Source organism: Vigna radiata, unplaced genomic scaffold, assembly GCF_000741045.1.
Source record: "Vigna radiata var. radiata cultivar VC1973A unplaced genomic scaffold, Vradiata_ver6 scaffold_310, whole genome shotgun sequence".
In the NCBI taxonomy this organism is placed as follows: Eukaryota; Viridiplantae; Streptophyta; class Magnoliopsida; order Fabales; family Fabaceae; genus Vigna; species Vigna radiata.
In genome coordinates this window covers 149944-162662 of record NW_014542572.1, presented here as the reverse complement: position 1 = coordinate 162662, position 12719 = coordinate 149944, and the positions used below count along the sequence as shown (strand labels likewise).

Below are 12719 nucleotides of genomic sequence, written 5' to 3'. Positions count from 1 at the left end.
ATAAAAAATGTTATTGAACTAATTTTAGTCATTTTTTTTTAATTTGAAAAAACTTATTTTTTTAATTCTAAAATTGACTTTTACATTTTCCTTAAATTGAAGTCAAAATATTATATTTGTCACGATAAAATGGTTTTTCATCGTAATTGCATGAATTAAGATGCGAAAATAATATACAAGTTCCTGACACTAATCTTTGGATACCCAAAATAGTTCATTTTCTTAATTTTATTACATGTAATTTTATAAAAACAAAATTTTTAATTTTGTTAAAAAGATAATGATAATTGTTTGTTAGTAATTCATATTAATCTATAATTTAGTGTGTAATTCATTGTAATAACAAAATTATTCTAATTTTATTCTATAAAAAAAAATAAGATATTTTAATAAAAATAAACAATAATTTAAAAAATTAATAGAATAAATGTTTTAAAGAAAAATAAATTAAAAGATAATTAAATCTTAAAAAATAAACAATCCTTTGTTGTATGCATGGTATTTGAAGATTGGAACTCAATTACTCTACGATATAATTTTAATACCTTTCGACTTAATTAGGTTAATCTGAGACGAAATCTTTTGAAACAATAAAAGTCCATATTTATGAAATATCCATTACATGGTTGGAGGCAATATGGCATATAAAACTTCAGTCTTTATCAAGTGGCTTTAGGTATCCGATATTCGTAATAAAATAGATGATTATGTACAGGGCCAACTTTTGTAATTAGTTTGTTAAAAGGATTTCCTTACAAACATTTCTGTTACGGCTTCACCTCAAAGACTATCCGAAATGGAGATTTAGAACCCAGATATTTTGAATTATATGATTAACTAATGCTGAGTTTGTGCTTGAATGTTGTTGTCATGCTTGCATAATTTGACTGTAATCTCTTTTATTTTTCTAGGTATGCATGTGGATATCTATTATTGGCTTATACTTCAAAACGTCACCATATAAAGGTATTTATTTCATTTCATATACTAGTATTATATAATTATATAACAATCATGAGTTGGACCCTGAGTATGCAATTACTGAGATATCATTCTTTAGAGCTGAGACATTATTTTATTACATAGTGGAAGTTATTACCACCAACGATTTTTCTAGGTTCCAGAAAGTTCTTAATTTGTTATGAATATTAGGAAAGCATTTTGATGTGTCAAACATGTTTCTGCAAAAAAAGCATCTCAAATCATGCCACACTTTCGATAAGTCTAACTCTTTTGCTTGACGAAATTGTTCAATGACCCCAGTTGAGTTGGAGCAGTTAAAGAGTGTTACATCCACACCAGAAACCAGAGAATGATCAAAAGTCAAATTTTTAGTGCAGGTCGCTCCAACCACTAAAAATAAAGATACTTTTTCTTATTTTCTAATGTGGATGAAGACTCTCGCGTTCATATGTGGAGTTGAAGTCACAATCTTCTTTCAAAATTTACGCTTTAGCAAGCTCTAGTCCAATATAAGTTGAATAAGTAGTTGCATATACGATACGTAAGTTATAGAATAAATTATATGGATTTCTATGAGGTGATAGTGTGGTGCTCTCTCTTACTTTCTTCCTTCATACCCAACATCACTGCACTGAGCAGTATCACTCCAAATAAGCCCTTGCATAATAATGAAACCCTGGTTTCAGCATCTGGAACCTTTGAAGCAGGATTCTTTAGCATTGGAAGTTCTCAGAGATATTACTTTTGCATATGTTACAAGAATATATCACCTAGAACAATTGTATGGGTGGCCAACAGAAACACCCCATTGGATAACTCCACTGGGATTTTGAAAGTCAGTGATTGGGGGAATCTTGCTGTACTTGATGGCACTGGTGCAAATGTTTGGTCATCCAATGCATCAACCACTGTTCAGAAGCCAACTGTGGAGCTCTTGGACTCAGGCAACCTTGTTGTGACAGATGGTGGTAGTAATGCCCCAGAAAATATTGTGTGGCAAAGCTTTGATTATCCTGGTGACACTTTACTTCCTGGAATGAAACTCAGAAGCAGTTTTGTGACAGGTGCACACAGTTCTCTGACATCATGGAGGAACACGGAAGATCCTGCTGTGGGGGAATTTTCATTGTATATTGATCCTCATGGTTTTCCTCAGAGAGTGACTACAAAGGGAGGGACTTGGTTGTACAGAGCAGGTTCGTGGAATGGTTATCAATTCTCAGGAGTTCCTTGGAAACTGTTGCCTCATTTCTTCAATTACTATTTTGTGTTAACCAAGGAGGAAGTGTATTATGAGTATGAACTCTTGGAACGTTCTGTTGTTACAAGGTTTGTGATCAACCAAGCAGGTAGCGATCAACGTTTCACATGGTCAGAGAGAACAAAGAATTGGGAGCTTTTTGCCTCTGGCCCCAGGGAACAGTGTGAAAACTATGCCTTGTGTGGTGTAAATTCTGTTTGCAATGTAAATAGCTACCCCATATGTGAATGCTTGGATGGTTTTGTCCCTAAGTTCACAGAGAAGTGGAGATCATTGGATTGGTCTGGTGGGTGTGTTCGGAGAATGAGTCTGAGTTGTGACAATGAAGATGGTTTTGTTAAGTACGAGGGAATGAGATTGCCAGACACATCTTCCTCCTGGTATGACGCAAAAATGAGTCTTGACGAATGTGAGAGGGTGTGCTTGCAAAACTGCTCTTGCACAGCATACACAAACTTAGATGTCAGAGGTGGTGGGAGTGGCTGCCTTCTTTGGTTTGGTAACATTGTGGATATGGGAAAACATCTCTCCCAAGGACAAGAGATTTACATACGAATGGCTGCTTCAGATATAGGTACTTCTAAGTTTTCAATTGAAACAGAAAAATAATGCATGACATGACACTCAGGTTTGTGCGACCATTGCATTTAATGTTCTTACCTTCACTGCTTAATGTGTTTTCTAATATTCCTTTTGTTCTAACAGAGAACACTTGGCATAAAAGGCACATTAACAAGAAGCTTGTGGTGGTTTTGGTTGCACTTGTTGCGTTCATTATAGTCATAACATTAGGATCAGTTCTATACATACGGAGAAAACTTGAGAAACAAGGTAAACTTTTAGATTAGGTGAGTTTTTATGTAATGTTCACTACATGAATTGGCTACCACCAAAGTAAAACATGGCTAACCTATAGTTTGGTTCTTCATCTCATTTATTTAGTTTCAAGGTCTTTAAGTTTAAAAAGTGCCACTTTAGTCTTGGAAATGATTTTGTCAAACTAAATTTGTTTTTCCCTTTGTCTTATTGCACTAAATTTCTTGATGTGTCATCTTTCACACTTTGCCATACTATCAAGTTGACCATGTTAGTATGATGAACTGATATAAAGACCAATTTGGACTAACACATTTTAAGAGTCCAAACTGAAAAAAAGTAAAAACTAAAATAAGAAACCAAAGTATATTTCAACATAAAACAATAATAGGCTGTCATTTGGTTACAATTTGCCGCTGCCTTATCAGGAAAGACAAATATCATGGACCAAATGCCTGACACTATAAAACATGGGAAGAAAGACATTGACTTACCAACCCTTGATTTATCAACCATTGATAATGCCACTCGTAATTTCTCTGTCAATAACATATTGGGAGAAGGTGGATTTGGACCAGTTTACAAGGTAACATCACTATATCCCACCAATGTTACACTTAATATATTTTGAATATTTGTCCACATTTAATTATCAGGGTGTTCTGGCAAATGGACAAGAAATAGCTGTTAAGAGACTTTCCAAAAATTCTGGACAAGGATTAGATGAATTCAGAAATGAAGTTGTGTTGATTGCCAATCTTCAGCACCGAAATCTTGTAAAGATTCTAGGGTGTTGTGTTCAAGAGGAGGAGAGAATCTTGATCTATGAATTCATGCCTAACAGGAGCTTGGATCTTTACATTTTTGGTTTGAGACTTTTACTCAGATTTTTTTTGTACTCTCATTTCTGCCAAATTCATTTTAACTTAAATTAGGCAACGACATGCAGATAACACAAGAAAGAAATTATTGGATTGGAGCAAACGCTTCCAAATTATAAGTGGCATAGCTAAAGGTCTTCTCTATCTTCATCATGATTCTAGACTAAGGATCATTCACAGAGATATCAAAGCAAGCAATATTCTTCTTGATAATAATATGAATCCAAAGATATCAGACTTTGGACTAGCAAGAATGCTTGTTGGTGATCACACTAAAGCCAATACAAAAAGGGTTGTGGGAACTCAGTAAGCTTGTTTATGCTTTGATAGTTGAACTAGCTACCATGTATGTTGTATATTTTTTCTTTTATCTGAATCTGTTGTACTTTGTCTTGCAGTGGTTACATGTCTCCTGAATATGCGGTGTATGGATATTTTTCTGTGAAATCAGATGTCTTCAGCTTTGGTGTTATTGTGCTAGAGATTGTTAGTGGGAGGAAGAACACAAAATTTCTTGATCCACTCAACCAACTTAACCTTATAGGGCATGTAAGCATAAAGTGTGAAGACAACCCTTTTGTTACTATTCTAACAAGAGTTTAATTTCTATATACCAGTAATTTAAAAAGTTTTTACATTATCAAACAATAAAAAATTATGTTAGAGAGGATTATTCAAGGTAACTATGATAAAAGTTAACAAAACTATCAAAGGTTGTTTTTAATTTTTGTTCAGGCTTGGAGATTGTGGAGTGAAGGGAGGCCTTTGGAGCTGGTTGATGAATCAGTAGGTGATTCAGTCATTGAAAGTGAAGTATTGAAAATTGTTCATGTGGGGCTCTTGTGCGTGCAAGAAAGACCAGAGGATAGGCCCAACATGTCAAGTGTGGTTCTGATGCTGAATGGTGAGAGCCCATTGCCCAAGCCCAAGCAGCCTGCATTTTATCCACACCATGAAGATTTTTCTTCATCCACCAAGTGTGAATTCAGCTCAAATGATATGTCCATCAGTTTAGAGGCAAGATAGTAAACCTAAATTAATTTAAATGACCACCATGTGTTGACTGTTTGTACAGTTTTCAGTATTATTAATGTCTTAAGTTTTGAATGTGATTGCATAAACTATTGTTGTTTATTCGATGTGCAGCAATGTAATATTTACATATAAGTACAATAGGAAGAGATATATTTTGAAAAGGCTTAATTATTCACATGTTTCCACTTCGGTGAAAATTGTCAAATTGGTCTCTTTTTTAAAAAGTTTGTGTGACAAATGACACTCAAGTGTCAATGCCAAGTGTGTTTTGATTTCAATTTCGTTATTATATGTTTCTTTAATTTAATTTAATCTTAATTTTTTTTTTAAATTAGAGCAATATTATACATCTTCAAATCGAGACTAAATTTATTATGAGTATAAATATTATATTGATATTTTATTAAAAATGATTTTTTAAAAATATTACATTATTGAATAATATTGATTTTAATTACTAAATTTTAACATAAATTTTAGTATAACAATTATACAAAATAATAAATTTGGTCTCAATTAAAATAACACCAAATTTATTATTGATATAATAATGGTATTAATTAATTTATTTTTATAAAAAAACATGAATAAATAATATATTAATTTTAAATTCTTATTTCTTTTTTGTAAAATATTTATATGTAATTAGATTTAATCTTGTAAAAGAAACATAAATTAACAAATATTGAATTAATAATATGTAATAGTGTAATATGTTTAAATGTTATTTTTAATAAAAATATATTAGTATACAAATAATAAATTTATCTAGAGACAATATTATTTTATTTTTAAAAAATTAGAACTAAATTTAATAAAAATATATATACAAAAATTAAATTAAAATCAAAATAATATCATTTGATAAAAAAAAATATTAACATGTGGATAATTCCATTAGTAATATTTTTTTAAAATATCTTAATAAAATGTTAATGTATAATTGATTTTTTTTTAAAAGCTTAGACTAACTTACGACACTCTCACAAAAGTAAAAATCATTTGACTAATTAAACTTTTTAAAAACTATTGACATTTATATTCTATAAAATATTATTGAAAGAATTAACTCACACATTTATTGCAGAGCTTTTATCACGCAATCATCAGAATCGACAACAAACTTAAGTATTAGAGAGTAGAAGATAAATAAAGGAACAAAAAAATATCTGTGTAGGGAAGAATTCACTGTATCATAAATATTACAACTTACTATATTTTCTCTTCAGCAAACTCTCGTTAGGATATTTATTTTATCATATTTAGACAATTTTTTTTTATAACATTTGAATATTGATTACGTGTTAATATGTGATTGGTCAAAAATTATTTGACATTAGTGTTTATGATTATTATTATTGATTGTGGTGAAATTTTTGACCAATCACAAGTTGACACATAATCAATGTTGAAATGTTGTCAAAACAATGTTGTCTAAATATCATTATCCTTATTCTAACTCCGTTTTCGTGGTAATTTCTAATTTCTATAATTGAAAAAAACATAAAAACATAATTGTATAGTCTTTACCCAAAAAATACAAACTAATGTGTTAAACTCCTAATATGAATTTAATAAAGTATTTTCAAAAATACAATATGTATTAGAAAATGATTTAAAGTAATATGCATTAAAAAAATTACGTTTAATTAACATATTAATTACTAGATTATCTTCGTGGGAAGCTTTAGCAACAGAATTGCCATCCACTCCAATTTATCTTAACTATTTATACTTTTCTAGTTTAGACATATATTTTCTTTTTGTTTTATATTACTTTGACGAAAGTTTAATAACACATAATTTAGTTTTTCTCTTACACGATGCAAATTTATAAAAATTTTCACTTCTTTAATTTTATTTTTAATTTAGAATATATATAAAATTTGTAAACACTGTCAAATTAATGAGGGGTTGGTTGGGCGTTGAAAGCTGGTCATCAATTTCTTCTAATTCAATATTCAATAATGGAGTCCTTGGGAACATCAAATAAATACTCAACTGTTTATTATATTTATTCTGTTGACATTCAAACCAAATTTAATTTTGGTTCTTTAAATTTTTTAAACTTTTTTAATTCTTCAAATTTGATGGACTATAAGCTGATCATTTAAATTAATTATATGTTAAAAATAGAAATTTAAGAAGTTAAAATTCTATTTTGAAAATTTAATTTATTAAAATAAACTTTTTTAAATTTGTGAACTAAAATAATTTTCATTTTAAATTTTAAAGATTAAAACAACGTTAAATCAATATACTAGATATACAGTATTGAAGACAAAATAATATATATATATATATATATATATAAATCCAGTACTTTAAATATTATGAATATATGAGTTTTATATTAATTAACAGTAAAGAGTTAAAATAATTAATAATAGAATTTAATTTAGTAAAATATTGTAAAAAAAAAAAATTCAAATGAATGACGCATAAATTAAATATGTCTAAATAATAGTCTTCCAAGTCTCTTTCTTTCCAACATGATTAATATTAACTGCGAAAAAAGTCAATTAAATTTATTTGCAAGTTGCTACTCTATAAGTCTCCACCTCTTATTTATTTGGGTGAAAATGAAGTATACGAAATTTGAAGGACAATTCCATAAAAAATATAATGATATATTTTCTCAATGATTAAGAAAATAATAGATGTTAGATTTTTAGTTAGCAGAAAAAACATATTTTTCTGTTATATATTTTTTATTTTTTACGTTTCTTTTAAAATATTTAAAAATGCAATATCTATAGTGATGGTAATAATATGCAGTCGGTGCTACGTAGTTGGATTAAAGTAATAATGAGAATAATGGTGTTATTAGTGATGACAATAATAATGAGAGTGAAGAAAATACCTCAAAAGATAATATTTAAAAAAAAAAAATAAAAGCTATGAATTTATAAATCTTCAATTTTTATCATTATTTTCAAATTGGATCTAAACGTGTGTTTCCAAAATTGGGCAAAGATTAATTTCAGCTCAGTCTGTGTAAAAATACAATTTGGTAAGGAAAATTAGATTTCAAAACAAAAACAAAAACTAATTATTAAATCTAATAATTCATCATAATGATTTTTTTAACATAGTTATATCTTCAAAATCTACTATATACATAATTTTGTCCTCGGAAAGCATGAGTTGTCTAGTTAGCTTGAATAAGAAAATACGTGTATTCTATAAAAATATATTATCCAAGAAATGATGCACTAAAGTTTCTTAATAATAAAATAATCTTAATATTTAATTAGTTTGGTTTGACTTTACAGAGTTATAATAACTCAAATTTGGCAATATCTTATACCCTGTAATTGCTCATTACGTGTATATATATATATATATATATATATATATATATATATATATATATAAAAGCATACAATATACCGAAGTTGTTGACTTGTGCACGTTAAAATATAGCATTTGAAACAACTGCTAGCTATCAAACTATCATAAACTAACAAACATTCCTTTAGCTTTAGACAATACTTGATTTGATAAATATCTTCACAAACATTTTTAAGAAAAATTGGAAATAAAAATGCCATTTCAAAAAATAAAATTAACCCTTAAATTAATAAATAAATCTGTAAAAGATTATTTTTATTTTCTATTAAACATATTGTCTTACTTTTCCAATTCAACAAAAAATTATACCAGAACAATCTTTTATCAAACAAGCATGCTTAGAAGTATTCGTTGCCCTGAAAAATATGAATTACGTTTCGAAGGTAGAAGTTCATTTTCATATTTAGATTATGAAATTGTTTAAGTCATCAAGCTATACTTTTCTGTAAAAAGAAATATCTAATTTATTTAAATTATTAATCAATCCAACATTTGGTTTAGACAATGTTAATCAGAACGCGGATAGTAATGATAAATCTCAAGTACAAAGGTGACAGCGCCGTCTGATAATAACGTTATTATATGTTGTGATTTCAAGGGTGAAGTTGAATATATAAAAAGAAAAATAATATATAAGAGAAAAATTCAAAATGTTTGTATATTTTACAATTAAAGTCCACCTGCGTTTCTCTCTGAAGAACGAATAGTCAGTGATACATTAAAATAATAATATAATAAAGTTTTGTATAGACATGGAGCAGAGGAAAGAGTATCCAGTTATGTAGCTAATCTTTGAAGATTTTGGAAAGTAGTGGAGCAATTTCGAGTTAACTCTAATCCAAGAAGAAATGAATGGAAAGCTTAAAGGCAATGGTTTTGTGGTCTCTTGTGTTGCATTTCATACCAGGTTTGAGCACCCTTGAAACCATTGGTCCAGGCCAATCACTGAAGGATAATGAGACTCTAGTTTCAGCAGAAGGGACTTTTGAAGCAGGGTTCTTCAACTTTGGAGATCAAAGTAGTCAATACTTTGGTATATGGTACAAGGATATTTCTCCAAGAACAGTTGTGTGGATAGCCAATAGAGATATTCCAGTTCAAAACTCCTCAGGAGTTTTGAATGTAACTTATGTAGGAAATCTTTTCATTTTGAATGGTTCAGGAGCCATAATCTGGTCTTCCAATACATCAGCAGCTGCAAAGAATCCTGTTGTGCAGCTTTTGGAGACTGGAAATCTTGTTATGAGAGAAGAAAGCAACCCAGAGAATCTTCTATGGCAGAGTTTTGATCTTCCTGGGGACACTTTGTTGCCAGGGATGCGACTTCGAAGTAGCATGGTAAATGGTAGTTTTACATCTCTGACATCTTGGAGAGACACAGAAGATCCTGGTAGAGGTGTGTATTCATATCACATAGATACTCGTGGTTTTCCTCAAGTGGTGATTAGGAAGGGAGGGGCATTGTTGTATAGGCCAGGTTCATGGAATGGCAATATTTTATCTGGGATTCCTTCTGCAACATTGTACAAAAGCTTTAATTTCTCTTTTGTTATAACTGAGAAGGAAGTCTCTTATGGATATGAACTACTGAACAAGTCAATTGTTTCGAGGTACATGATCACGTTAACAGGTCAAATACAACGTTTTGTTTTGTCTGATTTGACAAATAGTTGGCAGCTTTTCTACTCAGGCCCCGCAGACCAGTGTGATAATTATGCCGTTTGTGGGGTGAATTCTAATTGTGATGTAAATAGCTCTCCAACGTGTGAGTGCCTTCAGGGTTTCATTCCCAGATCCGAAGAAAAATGGAATGCACAAAACTGGTCAGATGGGTGTGTTCGGAGAGTTAATCTAGATTGTGGCAACAGTGATGGCTTTCTGAAGTATCAGGGAATGAAGTTGCCGGACACATCAACCTCATGGTTTGACAGAAGCATGAATCTTGAGGAATGTAAGAATTTCTGTCTGGAAAACTGCTCCTGCACAGCATATGCAAATTTAGATATCAGAAATGGTGGAAGTGGATGCTTGCTTTGGTTTAATAACATTGTGGATGTGAGAAAACTAACCACCGGAGGACAAGATCTTTTCATAAGAGTGGCAGCTTCAGATCTAGGTGCTAATACTTTATTTCCGTCTAACTGATAACAGAACATTCTTTGTTGCAGAACTTGGTTTAACTGTGCGAAGTACATGTATATAATTTCCTGTTCTTACTATGCTGCAGATTATTCCTGTTCTTATACATAACATATAAGAAATGATGAACATTAGAGGACATTGTATAATACTGCTTAGCATGAAAAAAATTGTGATCAGGAAGCATATAACTGCCATCAACTTTCATTGTGAATACGTGCCATCAACTAAATGTTTTGGGATTTCTAAATTGCTCAAAATTTGGTGTGTTGGCTAACAGTGCTTTTTATTTTCTCAGGTCATGAAAAAGGCTTACGCAAGAAGCAGCTAGCAGGAATTCTTGCAGGTTCTGCAGTGTTTATTGTGGTCATGATATTATTGGCAGTGACCATACTCCGGAGAAAAAGGCTTGAGAAGCCAGGTACTTATACCGTGGTAGACTTAATAGTTATTTTACAATTGCAAATATTTTTTTCTTACAAAATTTTAAGTTTTGGTAACCTTTAGATTTTCCTCTTCCGATAGAACCTATAATGCAAGTAATTTATATACATACATTCTTCTATCTTCACAGGAAGCAACAAAAGTGTTAGCTGGAAGAATCACACTGTTAAGACACAGAAGGAAGACATTGACATTCCAATATTTAAGTTTTCAACCATAGCTAATGCAACTAATGACTTTTGCGTTACTAACATATTGGGAGAAGGTGGATTTGGACCAGTTTACAAGGTAGTTTGATTGAACTCATATCTTACAATTGGATTTATCTTCTGTGCATAACTTTCTTATGAAACTGATTGTCAGGGTACTTTGGCAAATGGCCAAGATATAGCTGTGAAGCGGCTTTGCAATAATTCAGGACAAGGACCAAAAGAGTTCATAAACGAAGTTGTGCTAATTGCTAATCTTCAGCACCGGAACCTTGTGAAGCTTCTTGGGTGTTGCATTCAAGAGGATGAGAGGATCTTGATATATGAATTCATGACTAACAAAAGCTTGAACTACTTTATTTTTGGTCATAAATTTTATCTTTTCCCAACACTTAGTCTTAGCTTGCCATGATCACCAAACCATATTCATGCTAACTAGTTGAAATTTTTTCAGATGAAGCTAGAAAAGGTTTGCTAGATTGGGCTCAGCGCTTCCAAATTATTCGTGGGATTGCCAGAGGGCTTCTCTATCTCCATGAAGATTCAAGATTAAGAATTATCCACAGAGATCTCAAGACCAGCAATATTCTGCTAGATGAAAACATGAATCCAAAAATATCAGACTTTGGTCTCGCTACATCATTTGGAGGAGATGAAGTTGAAGGCCAAACAAAGAGAATAGTGGGAACTTAGTATGCATGCATAAATAACTTGATTTGTTACTTTATCTTCATAAAGTTTCCCTCTTCTCCCTTTCTGAGTTCCATGTCATTTTCTGTATTGCAGTGGTTATATTTCTCCAGAATATGCAGCCCGTGGGAATTTCTCAGTGAAATCTGATGTCTACAGTTTTGGTGTTATATTATTGGAGATAGTTTGTGGAAAAAAGAATAGGGAATATTTTGACGATCATGATCATGACCTTCTTGGACATGTAAGTCTAGTCCACTCATACCATTTATATTGGCATAGTCTTCAGAGCATGTTTGAAAACCCATCTCCTTCATTTTTATCCACTTCAAAGAGAAGCTATTATCTGTACCTTCTACGTATTTTTTGGTTATTGATCATGATTTTGAGCATTGAAAACATACAAAACATAAGTACGAACATACTGTGAACTCAAAATTGACAATTTTAATTTGATGATCATAATAGGCATGGAGACTTTGGTGTGAAGAAAAACCAATGGAGTTGATAGATGAATCACTAGGCGAATCAGTAGCTCTAGCTGAAGCTGATGTATTGAGATGTATTCACATTGGGCTTCTATGTGTACAAGACAGAGCAGAGGATAGACCAGAAATGTCATTAATAGTCCTTATGCTGAATGGTGAGAAACCATTGCCCAGGCCAAGGGAACCTGCTTTTTATCCCCATCAATCTGGCTCTTCATCAGGAAATAGTAAACTGCAATCAAACAATGAGATTTCTATTTCATTGTTGGAGGCAAGATAGTTTATTTATATATATGTTTATAGAATTCAATGTAAATGAGGCAACATTAGTCAAGATTTGATTGAATTAGCTACTGTATTAGATGGAAAAACCTGGAAATGAAACTAGTTCTTAGTTCTTATATTATTGTATGTAAATTCCCTTTATATTGTCATCAAT

The 12719-nt window shown here is 31.0% G+C and overlaps 2 protein-coding genes across 3 annotated transcripts; both read left to right on the top strand.

Annotated features, from left to right (window-relative positions):
- The first annotated feature begins 1431 nt into the window (after positions 1-1431).
- Positions 1432-5121, top strand: LOC106780440 (G-type lectin S-receptor-like serine/threonine-protein kinase At4g27290). Of its 2 annotated transcripts, none has more exons than XM_014668724.2 (7): positions 1432-2798; positions 2930-3055; positions 3469-3626; positions 3697-3907; positions 3990-4227; positions 4320-4470; positions 4657-5121. In XM_014668724.2, exons 1-7 carry the CDS (start codon positions 1526-1528, stop codon positions 4945-4947), a joined length of 2448 nt encoding a protein of 815 aa, XP_014524210.1. In that variant the 5' UTR covers positions 1432-1525; the 3' UTR covers positions 4948-5121. The 2 variants fall into 2 exon arrangements, with proteins under 2 accessions (XP_014524210.1, XP_022632703.1); XM_022776982.1 differs by having other exon boundaries at positions 4635-4780.
- Positions 5122-9017: 3896 nt separating this feature from the next.
- Positions 9018-12706, top strand: LOC106780441 (G-type lectin S-receptor-like serine/threonine-protein kinase At4g27290). Its single transcript, XM_014668725.2, has 7 exons — positions 9018-10426; positions 10748-10870; positions 11024-11181; positions 11257-11467; positions 11557-11794; positions 11889-12036; positions 12261-12706. The coding sequence occupies exons 1-7, from the start codon at positions 9163-9165 to the stop codon at positions 12558-12560; spliced, it is 2442 nt and encodes an 813-aa protein (XP_014524211.1). The 5' UTR covers positions 9018-9162; the 3' UTR covers positions 12561-12706.
- The last annotated feature ends 13 nt before the right edge of the window (positions 12707-12719 follow it).

Coding starts and splice junctions, on each gene's coding strand:
- LOC106780441 (XM_014668725.2), top strand. CDS start 9,163: ATGGAAAGCTTAAAGGCAATGGTTTTGTGGTCTCTTGTGTTGCATTTC. Junction 11,182..11,256: donor GATTTGGACCAGTTTACAAG/GTAGTTTGATTG, acceptor ACTGATTGTCAG/GGTACTTTGGCAAATGGCCA. Junction 12,037..12,260: donor ATCATGACCTTCTTGGACAT/GTAAGTCTAGTC, acceptor TGATCATAATAG/GCATGGAGACTTTGGTGTGA.
- LOC106780440 (XM_014668724.2), top strand. CDS start 1,526: ATGGATTTCTATGAGGTGATAGTGTGGTGCTCTCTCTTACTTTCTTCC. Junction 3,908..3,989: donor CTTGGATCTTTACATTTTTG/GTTTGAGACTTT, acceptor AACGACATGCAG/ATAACACAAGAAAGAAATTA. Junction 4,228..4,319: donor AAAAGGGTTGTGGGAACTCA/GTAAGCTTGTTT, acceptor TTTGTCTTGCAG/TGGTTACATGTCTCCTGAAT.